This window comes from Musca autumnalis, unplaced genomic scaffold (assembly GCF_047663935.1).
Source record: "Musca autumnalis isolate F117 unplaced genomic scaffold, ASM4766393v1 scaffold_1, whole genome shotgun sequence".
Taxonomy (NCBI): domain Eukaryota; kingdom Metazoa; phylum Arthropoda; class Insecta; order Diptera; family Muscidae; genus Musca; species Musca autumnalis.
Window position 1 is genome coordinate 255,836,358 of NW_027411644.1, and position 15,360 is coordinate 255,851,717.

At 36.8% G+C, this 15,360-nt stretch overlaps 1 protein-coding gene across 1 annotated transcript; it reads left to right on the top strand.

Moving 5' to 3' along the window:
- Nucleotides 1-3,426: 3,426 nt before the first annotated feature.
- On the top strand, nt 3,427-14,738 carry LOC141391205 (serine protease gd-like). The gene is made up of 4 exons (XM_073964116.1): nt 3,427-3,878; nt 13,272-13,437; nt 13,498-14,182; nt 14,246-14,738. Exons 1-4 carry the CDS (start codon nt 3,657-3,659, stop codon nt 14,664-14,666), a joined length of 1,494 nt encoding a protein of 497 aa, XP_073820217.1. The 5' UTR covers nt 3,427-3,656; the 3' UTR covers nt 14,667-14,738.
- The last annotated feature ends 622 nt before the right edge of the window (nt 14,739-15,360 follow it).

A 15,360-nucleotide genomic window follows, 5' to 3' on the forward strand; every position in this document is an offset into this window, starting at 1 on the left:
AGATAGACCATATCGGTCCACTCCTTCGGTACCGCCCCCACAAAGGTTCAAAAATTTTCGCCAAGATTGTGGGCATGATAACTCTAGGAGGGAGTCACTGAATTGAGCCAACCTTTGCTATTGGCAATATTACTTTCAGGCATAGATCGGATTCTAATATGGACTATATCGGTCCACTCATTTGGGTACCTCCCACACAAAATTTGGAAAAAGTATAGTCTAACAACTCCTCTCTGATCTTATTAATTTGTATTACGCGGTTTATATGCGTTTCAAATGTTGTTTATTCGAAACACTCCAACATTTTTCTTCAACTTTTTCCATAAAACCATAAAAAAATAAAATTAGAATAATATGATTTTTATTTTTTTATCACATTTTCTTCGTATTTTTGCAAATAACATGAATACTATAGCTACAACCTTCACGAATTAGGGTTTATTTTGTCCTCACAATGTCTGGATGCTGTTATATTTTTATACCCTCAGCCTTTAGGCTATGAAGGGTATATACACTTTCATACGGGCAAAATGTGCCTCATCGAAATAATGGTTTTAGACCCCAAGTATGTTTGGACGAAATGTGTTTCAGACAATTTGGAGTCGATTGAGCAATGTCCGTCCGTCTGTCTGTCTGTCTGGCTGGCTGGAGCGCACGATAACTCTCGAACGGATAAACCGATTCGGTTCAAATTTTGGCTTTCGTAATATTTTGTCCAAACTTAGTTTAAGTTCGAAGATGAGCTATATCGGTCCACTCCTTCCGGTACCTCCCCCACAAAAGTTCGAAAATGTTCGGAAAATTTGTACGCACGATAACTCTTGAAGGGTGTAACCGATTTGGTCCATACTTTGCCCATCGTGGAGCGTGTGCCAGACTTAGATCAGGTTTTAATATGGACTCAATCGGTCCACTCCGTCGGGTACCTCCCACACAAAATTTTGGAAAAGTTCAGTTTAGGAACATCTCTCGAATCGCTTTGATTTTTGCTTTAGCAACTTGTATTCATTGCCCTCCATACGACGGTATAAGTTTCATCAGGGGCAAGTCCATACTTCCTGAGAAAATAGCCTGAAAGTTGCAAAAAACCCCTATGACACCGTGTGAGGAGGTTGGAGGGCAAAATAACTCTCGAACAGGTCTGCCGATTCGGTATAAAGTTTGGCCTTAGTAATATTTTGTCCAAACATAGTTTAAGTTCGAAGATAAGCCATATCGGTCCACTCCTTCAGGTACCTCCCCCACAAAAGTTCAAAAATGTTCGGAAAAATTGTGCGTACGATAACTCTTGAAGAGAGTGGCCGAATTGGTCCATACTTTACACATCGTAATATATCTACCAGATATAGATCAGGTTCAAATATGGACTATATTTGTCCACTCCATCCGGTACCTCCCACTCAAAATTTCGGATACATGTTCACTTTAAGACCTGCTTTCGAATCACTTTGATTTTTGTTGAAGCAACTTGCATTGCTGCCTCAATTGCGATGGTAAAAGTTGTTTCAGGGGCAAGTTCATACTTCTTGAGCAAACATCCCTGAAGTTCTAAAAAACCCCTATGGTACCATATGTAGTGGCTGGAGATCCATTCTTTTTAGTATCTCCTCCGCAAATCCTAATCAACATTTTTGTCAGTTCAAACGCCCAAAATTCTTAAAACTCCCTAAATACATGCGTTTTTGGGAAAAAAATTGTTTCAATATACACAGGCTGAGGGTATATCTCTGTCGGCAAAGCCGACTGATACTTTTTTACTTGTTTTATATATTTTTTGTAAGAAGGAGAGCTATTGTTTCAAAAATATGTTTGTAAATACGTAAAGTTATTTAACAAATTTGATCTCGCATGTCATCTATTTAGCATTTTCACTCATGAATTTTATATGATTCATTTTCGGATCTTAAGATGACATTCATTGTCGGATCCTAAGCATGTCATTTTGACCAATGCTTTGACATGTAATTTTCACCAACCCTTTGTCATGCCTTGTTTGGAAAATGGAAAATTCTGTATTGAAATATGATTTTCATGACAAACCAAACTCTTTATTAATTCAAACTAATTCATGAAATAATTAGAACCAATTTATCAGCATAAAGTTTACACCCAAAATTTCAATTTAATCACCGACATGGACTCCAACAGCACTCCTTTAAGAATTTCTAGTTCGTGAACCTACATTTAATTTGTAATTTTATAACAACAATTTTGGAAATGTATACTCATTTGTTTTGATGTCGCTACTTGTAGGGATGTACAAATCGACTTGTTTGTTTATAGTGATCTGTACAAATGATTCAAATGCTGATGAAAAGATCGGATCTTTCACGACTTCCTTTGCATGGGTTTAAATGCTAATGAAAAGATCGGATCTTTCACGACTTCCTTTGCATGGGTTTAAATGCTAATGAAAAGATCGGATCTTTCACGACTTGCTTTGAACCAATGCAAAATATGCCATGAAATCACGTCATCGCATAGAACCCCTCCCTTAAAATTTTGCTGGGTATCTTTTGCGCACAACGATCAAAGTTGGTAACGAAAACAGATTTGGAATGACGATTCTTTTCTTAATCTATGTACCAAAAAGCATTGATGTAGTATAATTTTTTAATTTTTTTTTTTGATTTTTTGAAATGGAAAAGACGATTTTAGGCATTTTTGTCTGAAACTATAGGCAAAATGGAGTAAAATGACATTTACGATTTTTTGTTTTCTCATTTTGTAGACCCTTTCGAACCCACACAACCACCATTATGTGACATGTTTCGCCTTTGGTAGAGGCACATCAGACATATCAGCTGTGGAGCTATCATCTAACTTTTCCCCTTTCAAATGCAATTTGTTTGCTTCCATGACAAGCGCTTGGCGTCGTCTATGGCAGTTGTGAGTTTGAAATGAAAACATCAGCATACATATCAAAATTTTTTATCTCGGTTTAACGTACCTTATATTGAAAGTCATGTTATTTATTAATGTTTACTTTTAAATAAATATATATACCTATTATGCAATCAATTGAATATTATATTATATATAACAGCACCTGCGACAGCATTTAACGTATCAATGAGTTAATCATTCAATATACCGATAAGTATAAACCTTAAATGTTTCCTCCTCATTTTACATACCTCAAGTGTAAGAGACAAAAGAAATTTTGAATACAATTTCATTACAATATCCAAGAAATGTCAATGACTTAAAACTGAATGAATCGTTTAGCTTGTGGTTGTAAAACCAGTGAAAAAATAACAAGTTTTAATAACATACACGCAAAAAATTAACTTAAAAAATGGGAATATTTTGTGAAAATAAACAGCAATTTTGTTTTGGAACATTCCAATTACGAAATGCATTTTTAATATCATTTGTCTGACTGGAGAGGTAAGGGTAATTTCACTTTTCACAAGTAACAGCAATTCAGTCTCAAATCAAAAGCCGTCAAGAACGGTTATCACGGAAAATATTAAACTAATCGCTACTTGTTGTCGCTGTGACATCCCTCTCTTTCAAGACCTTTTTATGTGCAGTTTCACAATAATGTGTTAATTAACTAGTTAAAGTACAAAAAATAAACGAATTTAACGACTGATTAGTTTAAAAAAATATATATCTCGAGTCTGGGAAACGTGTTGCATATATCCAAAAATATGTTTAGATTTGTTGTTTTATCAGTGGTTCTCACTAATTTGATAAATATCACAGAACAGCAGTTTGAATTTGGATTTCAGCCACTACCACCCACAGGATGTCCTCGTTATTTCCAATACGTCCTATTTGAAGGAGAATATGTTGGCTTGTTAACTTTGCCATTAACAACGAGCACTATGGACTTAGTGGTACATTTGAGTCAAAGGGAACCAATTGATACGGTATGTATCTACAATATGTAAAGTTATAAAGAGAAAGCAAGAAGACAAAATTTATATTGGACCAGTATAACAGAATTCTATATATAAATAAAGTCTAACTGAAAATACATCAATACATGATGCTAAAATACATCGAAGTTAAGTTCATCGCAATCTCAATGCTTATTGGGTGCAGTTATTCAAAATCTATTGTCTGAATGGAATTGTCTTCTTAATTATTGGCATTAATATATATATTAATATATCGGTACTTTGCAATATAAACTAAACAATCAATCATGATGAAATTTATTTAAATTTCATTCCACGTTTCATCAGAGGCCCATGATGTGTCAATAATGCAATGCAGAATTCGTGAATAAAGTAAATTTTTTAATCAAATACAAGTACATGAGTACATACAATTTATTACGTATTAATTCCAAGAAAACTATTTTATTTACAGACTAATAATATTTCACACATTAAAAAAATCCCCACCATGACCTACCACAATTTAGTGAGTGATCAGTTAATGTACATACGCTTTTTTACACTATTGATGCTCCGAGATTTTGTTTTAAACAAATCACTTAGATATAAACAACGCATATCTACAACGCCCATAAAACGCGCGCACAGCAGATGAACCGGTTTTTTTAATTTAATAACTGTTTATAATTCAGTGATGCTCGTCGTTTAGTGACATATCGACACCTCCAAATAATAGTATGCTAAGTCTGAAAAGTGAGTTTTGCAGGAGAAGCTCTCAAAGTTTACAGTTTTCTTTGACCTTCACTACAATTCTGAGTAAACATTTGTTTATAACTTCTGTTCGGATTGACCGATCATTACCAAAATTTGAGAGAGTTTAAGTTAAAGGACGTAAAATGTAAAAATGTAAAGAACTTGAAAACATGCTAAGTCGACTTAGCATACTATTGTTTGGAGGCGTCGATATGTAAATGAATATTTTAATACAAAACATTAGAAAATATTTTTTGTCTGTTTTGGAATATTGAATTGAGCAGCAATAAATGGAATAAATTTACACAGATTAAAGAAAAAGACCCCGCTCTGTTGGAATCTTGTAATTTGAAACATTTTTTTTTGTCTAAAATTGCATTCATAATTTGTTATAGGCTTCAATATGACTGGATTATGCGTTATTAACTCAAATAAACTATAAAACATCAAGAATGGGTTGCAGAATCGTTATTCTCCACTGGATCATTTTCGCTAGATCGAAAGTGTTCATGATCGTATAAGATGAGTCATTTTTTAAAATGCTGAAAAGGAGATTCATTTCACGTCCTTCTATAAACTGTTACTATAGGTCCTAGAATACATCAAATCTATAACTTATCTAAGTAAAATTTAACAACTCCACCACTCCTTCTGGTACCTCCCCCCAAAAGTTCGACAATATTCGGAAAAACGATAACTCTAGAAGGGAGTAACCAATTTGGTCCGTACTTTGCACATTGTGAAATTTCTACAAGACATAGATGAGATTCCTATATGAACTCAATCGGTCCACTTCTTCGGGTACCTCCGACACAAAATTTCGGAATTTCGGACCTGCTCTCGAATAGCTTTGATGTTTGTTGTAACAACTTGTATACACTGCCTCCATTACGACGGTACAAGTTTTATCAGGGGCAAGTCCTTACTTTCTGAGAAAATTTTTCGAAAGGTTTAAAATTCCCCTATGGCCACAAGTGTAGTGGTTGGAGCGCACGATAACTCCCGAACGGATCAGCCGATTCGGTACAAAATTTGGCGTTCATAATATTTTGTCCAAACTTAGTTTAAGTTCGATGATAGGTCATATCGGTCCACTTCTTCAGGTACCTCCCCCATAAAAGTTAAAAAACTTTTCTCTAAAATGGTGCGAACAATAACTCTCGAAGGCATAACCGATTTGGTCCATACTTTTCATATCATAATATCATAGATCAGTTTCGAAAATGGACTATATAGCTCCACTCCTTCGAGTACTTCCCACACAAAATTTTGAAAAAGTGCAGTTTAAGGCCTACTCTCAACTCGTTTTGCTTCTTTTTGTAACAACTTGTATTCGCTGCCTCCATTACGACAGTACACGTTTTTTTTTTCAGGGGAAAGTCCATACGTGCTGAGAAAATAGTCCGAATGGTTTAAAATACCCCTATGGTACATTGTGCAGTGGCTGTAGCGCACGGTAGCTCTCGAAGGGATCAGCCGAATCGGTCCAAAATTTGGACTTCGTCTCTTTGGTTTTTGTTGTAAAAACCTGTATAGCCTTTCCCCATTACGAGGATACATGTTTTTCAGGGGCAAGTCCTTACTTCTTGAGATAATGGACCAAAAGCTTCAAAAAAGCCTGCCAGCACCAACTAAACTGGGTTGTACGTAAGATAACCCTCGAAGGGAGAAACCGATTTGATCTAAACGTTGTATATCATATTGTATAGACGTCAGAAGTATTGTGTGTTAATTCTTTTCTTAAGGTTCGAGGCAGAGATATAGTTGGCCAAGCCGACTGATATTTTTACTTGTTTTTTTCTTTTTTATACCCTCAGCCTTTAGGCTAGAGAGGGTATATACACTTTCATACGACCAAAAATATGCCTCATCGAAATAACGGTTTTAGACTCCAAGTATGTTTGGACGAAATTCGTTTCAGACAATTTGGAGTCGATTTAGCCATGTCCGTCCGTCTGTCTGTTCGTCTGGATGGCTGGTGCACACGATAACTCTCGAACGGATCAACCGATTTGAATCGTAATCTTTTGTCCAAACTTAGTATAATTTCGAAGATGGGTCATATCGGTCCACTTCTTCGGGTACTCCCCCACAAAAGTACAAAATTTTTCTGTAAAATGGTTTGAACGATAACTCTCGAAGGGAGCTACCGATTTTGACCAAACTTCGCACATTTTATTATTTCTTCCAGATCGGCTTCGAATATGAACTATATCGGTTCACTCCTTAGGGTACCTTCCACACAACATTCGGAATAAGTGACGATCAATCCTGTCGGATTGATCTGAAAATTTTTTCAGTAGGTTGTCCTTGCGGCTTCGGGGAATTAAAATGCCAAATCTGCAAGATATTTCTCGTGGGGAGTCTATTATTAGTATTACTTCATCCAGCCATGTACCAGGTTGAAATGTGGACTGTATCGATCCACTCCATCGGGTACCTACCCACAAAATTCGGAAAAAGTGAAGTTTAAGAACTCCTCTCGCATCGTTTTGATTCTTTCTTTTCAGTAGGTTGTTCTAGGACCCTCATTTACAACGGCCCAAAAGCTCCAAAGAAAAATCTGATTATGAAAGTAGAAAATCCCATCTTTACAATGCACAGTGGATCCACTTGTATGGAGAAAGTGGTCAAAAATATTTAGAGTGTAAAAATCAAGCCAGTGCGCCGGTTACAGCTTTGTGCTGCTTCGAAGAGTGTTTTAAGAAACCACGAGCGTTACATTCTCCCCCCATTCCCCTCTGAAGGGGGTATACGTTAAGAATTGTTTTATGCTGTTAATACAAAATGACATGATCAAAGGTCACGATTATCTTATGATGCAAAAATAGGCTTGGGGAAGTAAAACAATCTCCAAAACAACATAAAATCCAACCAATTTTAAAATCAAAATTTTTGTCTGAAAATTGGTAAAATGTTTAATATAGATCTTATAGCGTTCTTCCTGGAAGGCAAGTACAGTCAACGTAAAACTAATTTGAAAGAAGATTTCTTCATATTTCCAGTGATGCCAATTATGTTAATGTACGTGGTCAGATAACAGAGTTATACGCTAATATAACCATAGAAACCCTATTATAGGACAGCTTTAGTCAGCGACCCACCATTTATAGTCTGGCACTAGATTTTAATACTAAATAATCTTAAACCCATGACCTACCTTGGAAAATTATTCCCGAGGTGGGCACTGGTGGGTATCATGACTAAAACATTAGGTCAAATTTAAGTATTTGATCGAGTTGGCTTTACAAAATACACTAAGAAAATATGCAGCTAACTAGAATTCCACAACACACTTAAACACTATTTTTTAATGAAAATTAAGCTATTACCTCCTCCTTCAAAATCCACTATAATATTTTGCTATACGTATTAGTTTCGCGATATTTTGAATATATTTACTTGCACTTAAAAATAGGTAGTACTCACAACCAAAAATATTAGTCAAATGTTCCGACTTTTGAAGTTATTCTTAAGAAGATCGCGTTCGAATAAAAAAACTAATATATTTTTAAAAAGGTCCATGTCGTAGATTTAAGAGTTGTCAGATGTTGTGCCAACATTTTGACATTAATTTTTTTATTTCTGGCCAATGAGTGGATCCACTGTGCAATGATGCAAAGTATGTTGGTATAGGTGATCAAATAAGGGAGATATCACAATAGTCTGTAATACATCCCATTTTTTTAATCATTTCATTTTTTTAATCACGTAACAGGTTGCAATTTTGGTCTGATCGTCATTGTAAGCGTTAATGGGGGTCCTATAGAGAAGAAGCCTATTGAGTTTGGTGATGGTCGGATAATATTAAAGAGTCAGAATGGGCAAACAATTTATGTGGACAAAAATTCAAAGTTTTATTCTTATGCGAATATCTCCGCTCCGTATTCCTACAGAAAATTCCAGAAATGGATGAGGAAAATATCACCTTTATAATGATGCAAAATAGGTTTCCACACATCGCACTTTCCCATTTTTATACCCTCAGCATTTATGCTAACCAGGATACACTTTCATACGGGCAAAATGTGCCTCATCGAAATAATGGTTTTAGACCCCAAGTATGTTTGGACAAAATCCGTTTCAGACAATTGGGAGTCGATTTAGCAATGTCCGTCCGTCTGTCTGTCTGGCTGGCTGGTGCGCACTATAACTCTCGAACGGATCAACCGATCCGAACCAAATTTTGGGTTTCATAATATTTTGCCTAAACTTAGTTTAAGTTCGGTCCACTCCTTCGGATACCTTCCCCACAGAAGTTCGAAAATGTTCGGACAATTTGTGCGCACATTTTCGAACTTTTGTTGGGAAGTTACCCGAAGGAGTGGACCGAACTTAAACTAAGTTTAGGCCCAAAATTTGGTTCGAATCGGTTGATCCGTTCGAGAGTTATAACTCTTGAAGGGAGTAACCGATTTAGTCCATACGTTGAACATCATGAAAATTGTACCAGACTTAGATGAGGTTCGAATATAGACTCAATCGGTCCTTTCCTTCAGGTACCTCCCACACAAAATTTCGAAAAAGTTCAGTTTAGGGTCAGCTCTCGAATCGCTTTGATTTTTGTTGAAACAACTTGTATTCACTGCCCCCCCATACGACGGTACAAGTTTCATCAGGGGCAAGTCCATACTTCTATAGAAAATATCCTGAAAGCTGCAAAAACCCTTATGACACCGTGTGTAGTGGTTGGAGTGCATGGTAAATCTCGAATGGATCTGCCGATTCGGTCCAAATTTTAGTCTTCGTAATATTTTGCCAAAACTTAGTTTTAGTTCGAAGATAAGCCATATCGGCCCACCCTTCAGGTACCTACCCCACAAAACTTCAAAAATGTTTGAAAAATTGTGCGCACGATAACTCTTGAAGGGAGTGACCGATTTGGTCCATTCTTTACACATCTCAATATATCTTCCAGGAATAGATCAGGTTCGAATATGAACTATGTTTGTCCACTCCTTCAGGTACCTTCCACACAAAATTTGGGATAAATTCACTTTAAGACCTGCTCTTGAATCACTTTGATTTTTGTTGAAACAACTTGCATTCACTGACCCCCTTTACGATGGTACAAGTTTTTTTCAGGGGCAAAATAAAAACTTCCTGAGAAAAAAGCCCGTAAGTTGTAAAAATCCCTATAGCACCATGTGTAGTGGCTGGACCGCACTATAACTTTCGATCTGGTCAACCGATTTGGTAAATTTAGGACCTTCGTTATATTTTGTTCAAATTTAGTTTCAGTTCGAAGATGGCCTGTAACGCTCCAAAAGTCGTGACCTCGGTTCACTCGTTTTTGGTTACAGGAAATTGATTATGTTTTAAAAAAATAAAACTTAATTCAAAAGTCCTTTGAATTAAATTCTAAATTAACGGCCGAACGTCATACACTAGTGCCAACTGGTATGACTACCACAGCAATGAACCCCCCTAGTGGGAACAGTATTTTAACCTGAAGTTGGCTGCAGTTGGTTGGCGCAGCCACCACTGCCACGCTATAAAAGGAGATGCCTGGCCGTCACTAGGGGCAGTTGTCTGTTGACCGCTGGTGAGTTAACTGGGGTATGATAAGTACCGATCTTTTAACTCTGTGGGATAGTAGTGAGTTAACTGGGGTATGATAAGTACCGATCTTTTAACTCTGTAGTGTAGTTATTGTAGTGAGTTGTTTGGGGTACTGAGAGCAATCGACGTACCAATCTCTTAACTCTTTAGTGTGGTGTGAGTTAATTGGGGTACTGAGAGCAATCGACGTACCAATCTCTTAACGCTTTTGTGTGGTGTGTGAGTTAATTGGGGTACAGAGAGCAATCGACGTACCAATCTCTTAACGCTTTTGTGTGGTGTGTGAGTTAATTGGGGTACTGAGAGCAATCGACGTACCAATCTCTTAACGCTTTTGTGGGGTGTGTGAGTTAATTGGGGTACTGAGAGCAATCGACGTACCAATCTCTTAACTCTTTAGTGTGGTGTGTGAGTTAATTGGGGTACTGAGAGCAATCGACGTACCAATCTCTTAACTCTATAGTGTGGTGTGAGTTAATTGGGGTACTGAGAGCAATCGACGTACCAATCTCTTAACGCTTTTGTGTGGTGTGTGAGTTAATTGGGGTACAGAGAGCAATCGACGTACCAATCTCTTAACGCTTTTGTGTGGTGTGTGAGTTAATTGGGGTACTGAGAGCAATCGACGTACCAATCTCTTAACGCTTTTGTGGGGTGTGTGAGTTAATTGGGGTACTGAGAGAAATCGACGTACCAATCTCTTAACGCTTTGTGTGTGTTGTGTGAGTTAATTGGGGTACTGAGAGCAACCAACGTACCGATCTCTTAACTCTGTGCAGCGGTTAATTGGGGTACTGAGAGCAATCGACGTACCGATCTCTTAACCTACTTCAGAGCTGAGTAAAATCGAGAGAGAGGCAAATTTAAGGGAGAATTATTATTTAATTTTTCTTGATGTTTCATTACTTATTTCAACATTTTTTTAAAATTAATGTTGTCTAAAATCGTCCACAATGCAAATTATTAAAAAATATAAATAAACAATTGCATAAACGTTTAATTGTTTATGGTTCACAAAAAACTAAGAGTACGTTTTAACAAGTTGGCTGTGTGCAAGCACACAGGCATGCTCACCCCTGACCTACTTCGACAATTGGAGATATTGACGTCATCGCCCTCACGAATGATTATTAAGCCATCAGCATATGGTAGTAATTCGCCAAACCACGAGCTGCCGTCGGAAAATAAGAATGACTCCCATACCTGTGGACAATTAAAACTACGATTGATCAAATGTGCTGCCGAAGACTCCGGAACTGTGCCCTAACAAAACTAAATAATAAGATTTCGATAAAGTGTTTAATGAAATGTAGTCTGAAGTGTTTTTTGTATTAAATATTATAACGTTTACGAAAAAATTAAACTTGTGTTTTCTCTCTCTAAAAGTTCCAACAAATAAATTCTTGTGACGACCCTGGCCCCCACTGAACTACCCCAGCTGAAAAGTGAAAACATGTCGTCACAGGCCAATATCTGATATTCTGAAAAGAGATGAAAGTTTTAATTCACATAGGCTGGGGGTATACCTCTGTCGGCAAAGCCGACTGATACTTTTTTATTTGTTTTATTTGAATTGTACTGAAGAGTATCTCAGATTTGGTTGGATGCTTTTTAACAATGAAGACATTCTTAGCTTTAAAACGATCCTAATTGCGTTACTTATATTGGTGAAATGCTTGTGATATTGAAAAAGACGCTGGGATATCGCAATTTCGAATTTATGGAATTTTTTCCATGTCAGATATTTCTGCTTCTGTTGGACATATTCCACTGAGAGAGCTTGATAATGAAAATAAACCAAGTGAGCTTTATATTAATAGAAAATGTGTCATTTATAGTAAAATATCAGAGTTATTGCAAAAGCGCTAAACTATCGCAATTTTAGTATTTTGAAATTTTTACTTTAAGACATGTAAAATGCTAATCAAGAAGACCAGCAACGCTCTCAATCAGTAGATGTCGACAGCAGTCAAATATAAAATAAAATATTATATTGGTTCTCACAGAATACAGCATGACGATCTTGATTTATATGTTCACACACGGCTTAATTTTTTCTGGCACAACGGCTGCTTTTGGACGATCGTCACGACTTTCGATTCTTGACTAGTGTCGGCCACGATTGAATTTAGTTAACCAGTTTCTCATAGTGCTATAGGATGGTTCTTCATCGACATACAAAGATTTAATTTGATCGATGCACTCTTGCCGTGATTATCCACGTCGAAATTTGGGACAAATTATCGGACGAAAAAGTTCACAAGTAAATTCCATTTGCAAAGTGATTTTTTCACTGCAAACAACCCAACATACGGTCGTATGTCAAACTGTCCTGAGTACTCTTAGGCTTAAAACTGTCAAACGTTCAAAAAGGTCAAATGACGCCTGGCGGAACTTTGTGTTGCCTAGGCTAGAAAGTTTTCTAGTCCCCTTGTAAAAGCCAGATAGGCTAAAACTTTAGTATCTGCCTAAAAGAAATGTTTACGAGTGAAAAGCTTATGCACAGGGGCAGTGGTGTAGGGTAACACATGGTCGGTCCCGTCCCGACTATAGCCTTTGCGCACTTGTTGAAAGGTTGAGAGGAGCAACAAACGGAAGAAGAGATAGGGCTAAATCGACTCAAAATGCGGAAATAAGTTGATAGGTACAGTAAAAGGTGGGTCTAGCTCCATTATTTTGGTGCGTTTGTCACAAACTAACTTTTATAGTGAAGCTTTGGGTAAGCATTGTACAACTTATACAATACCTTAACTATAGCACGACAAAACACTGCGTTTAAGCGTTTTAGAAGTCAGCGCTCGATATATGAATCATTCTTACTGAAAGGCGAAATACGTTTAAGTTTCCAATGGCTTGCAGCCCTAAAAGTGCTTTCGTTCAAAAATACATTTTCTGGTAATCGATTTTCTGGTTCTCGATTTAAGAAACAATATGTTATTATTGTTTGTCTTATTCCGCGGGCAGTTGTTGTTCTTATTTTGCATTATTATTTTGTTAGGCTATATATATTATTATTTTTTAGGCTATATTGCACATTAGACTATAAATTATATACTTATTTAAAATCTCGTTTAAAATATTTATTTTTTCGTTTTTTTTTCTTAGGGTTACTATGGCCGAATATTTCTTACAGAGAGCAGCAAGGCGAATGTAAACCAAATTCAAGTTGGAGAACCGGTTTCTTATCAAATTGAATTCCCCTCAATAACTGAAGTGCCCAAATTATCCAGAATAATGGTTAATGGACAAGATGTTTGTGTGGATACTGAATGTGAGTTTCGCAAATTCCAAAATATCACAACAATTAAAGTAAAAAATCTTTCCATTTCAGATCCCCAACCAAGTACACGTTTATACTTGAAGCACCATCTTCAGAGCAACAATCCAAATATTGCCAGACAATCATATGCAGAGCCAAATATCAGTTTTAGATCTTTCCACGGTAATCCCAACAATAGATTATTGCAGCCACAGCAACAACCACAAATTCGACAAACACCTCAAGTACAAACACCTCCTGTACGACAAATCCGACCTCAACAAATTGGACAATCACCACCGTCGCAAGTTAGACGAGCACCACAATTTCGACCTGTGCAACAGATAGCACCACAAACATCGACGCGACAGAGATTTGGTCCAATTCAACTTGAAGATCAAAATATTTGTGGTCAGGATTCGAGTGTTACGCCCTTTATTTTTGGTGGACAGCAAGTTGCCCCGGGACAGTTTCCTTGGTTAACAGCGATTTATGTAAAATCAGCTGGTTTGCGTTTTCTCTGCGGTGGATCATTGCTCTCGACCAGGACAGTGTTATCGGCGGCTCATTGCTTTAAGCTGGGTGGTTTAACAGCAGACCGTTTGGTAGTCAATGTGGGTCGCCATAACTTGGAAGATTATAGTGAACAGAATTTCCAAACTAGGGAAATAGAAAATCTAATCACCCATCCTGATTTCAAAACAAACATATTTCCTGATGCTGATTTGGCCATTTTGCATTTGCAGAAGGCAGTGGAGTATGTTCTGGGATTTTTATACGTTTTAATCTCGCTAATGAATGTTCTCGATTTTCATTTCAGATACACCAATTTTATACGTCCCATATGTTTGTGGAGTGAACCCGTCGATTCAAGTATAATTGTTGGCCAGACAGGTGTTGTGGCCGGCTGGGGTGGTGATGAAAATGGCGAAACATTTACCCCAATCCCAAAAAAGGTGGAGACGAATATTGTAAGTGACAGTGATTGCCTGAGATCATCACAAGCCTACAGTACATTGACCTCCAAGCGGACATTCTGTGCCGGTAATCGGGATGGTAGTGGTCCATGTATGGGCGACTCAGGCAGTGGTCTAATGCTATATCGTAATGGACGATGGTATTTGCGTGGCGTAGTCTCAGCTGGACAAACAAAACAACAAAAGTGTAATCTATTGGAATATGTGGTATTCTGTGATGTGGCTCAGCATTTGTCATGGGTCCAAAGTAATGTGATAGCTTAAAGCATACATAAATATATGTATTTTGTTGTATTTTATAGTTTAATGAATAATTTATTCAATTTTTATGAAAAATATAAATGATTATTTTCTGCCAAGTTGAGGAAAGGGAAATCTCCCTTTCCTCATACATCCTTATTGTATCCTGCCTTGCTTCGCAAAAAGTTCTGCTGCCTTGGACAAATGTAATTCATTTTATTAAAGAAAAGATAACATAGCTTCTTTTGATTTCTATCCTATCTTAGTTTGTCATATTCTATGATTAGTTAAATTTTCGAAAAAAAAGTTTCTTGTTGAAAAACAAGGGAACTGATAAGGGTCTGTGGTGAGATCCGAAACTATAGTCTTCCCTGCCTTACCACTAGGTAAATATCGCTATTTTTTCCACAAATAAATTAAAGTTGTTTAATAAAATATTAAAACGACGGCTATGGGATTAACCCTGACTATTTTCAAAAGCAAACGCCAACCCTACTGTTAGAAATATGTTTGGATCCAAACAATTAATTGTTTGGGATTGGTTGCAAACAAATATATGTTTGGATACAAACATATTTTATTTATGTCCAAACAAATATATGTTTCCAACATTTTGTAAAATATCTCAATTTTATATGCTTGGGTACCAAAATATTTTTATGTTAGAACATATTTTTTATTGGTAGAGAGAGGAATTTTGTCAAAGAGAGTAACACCA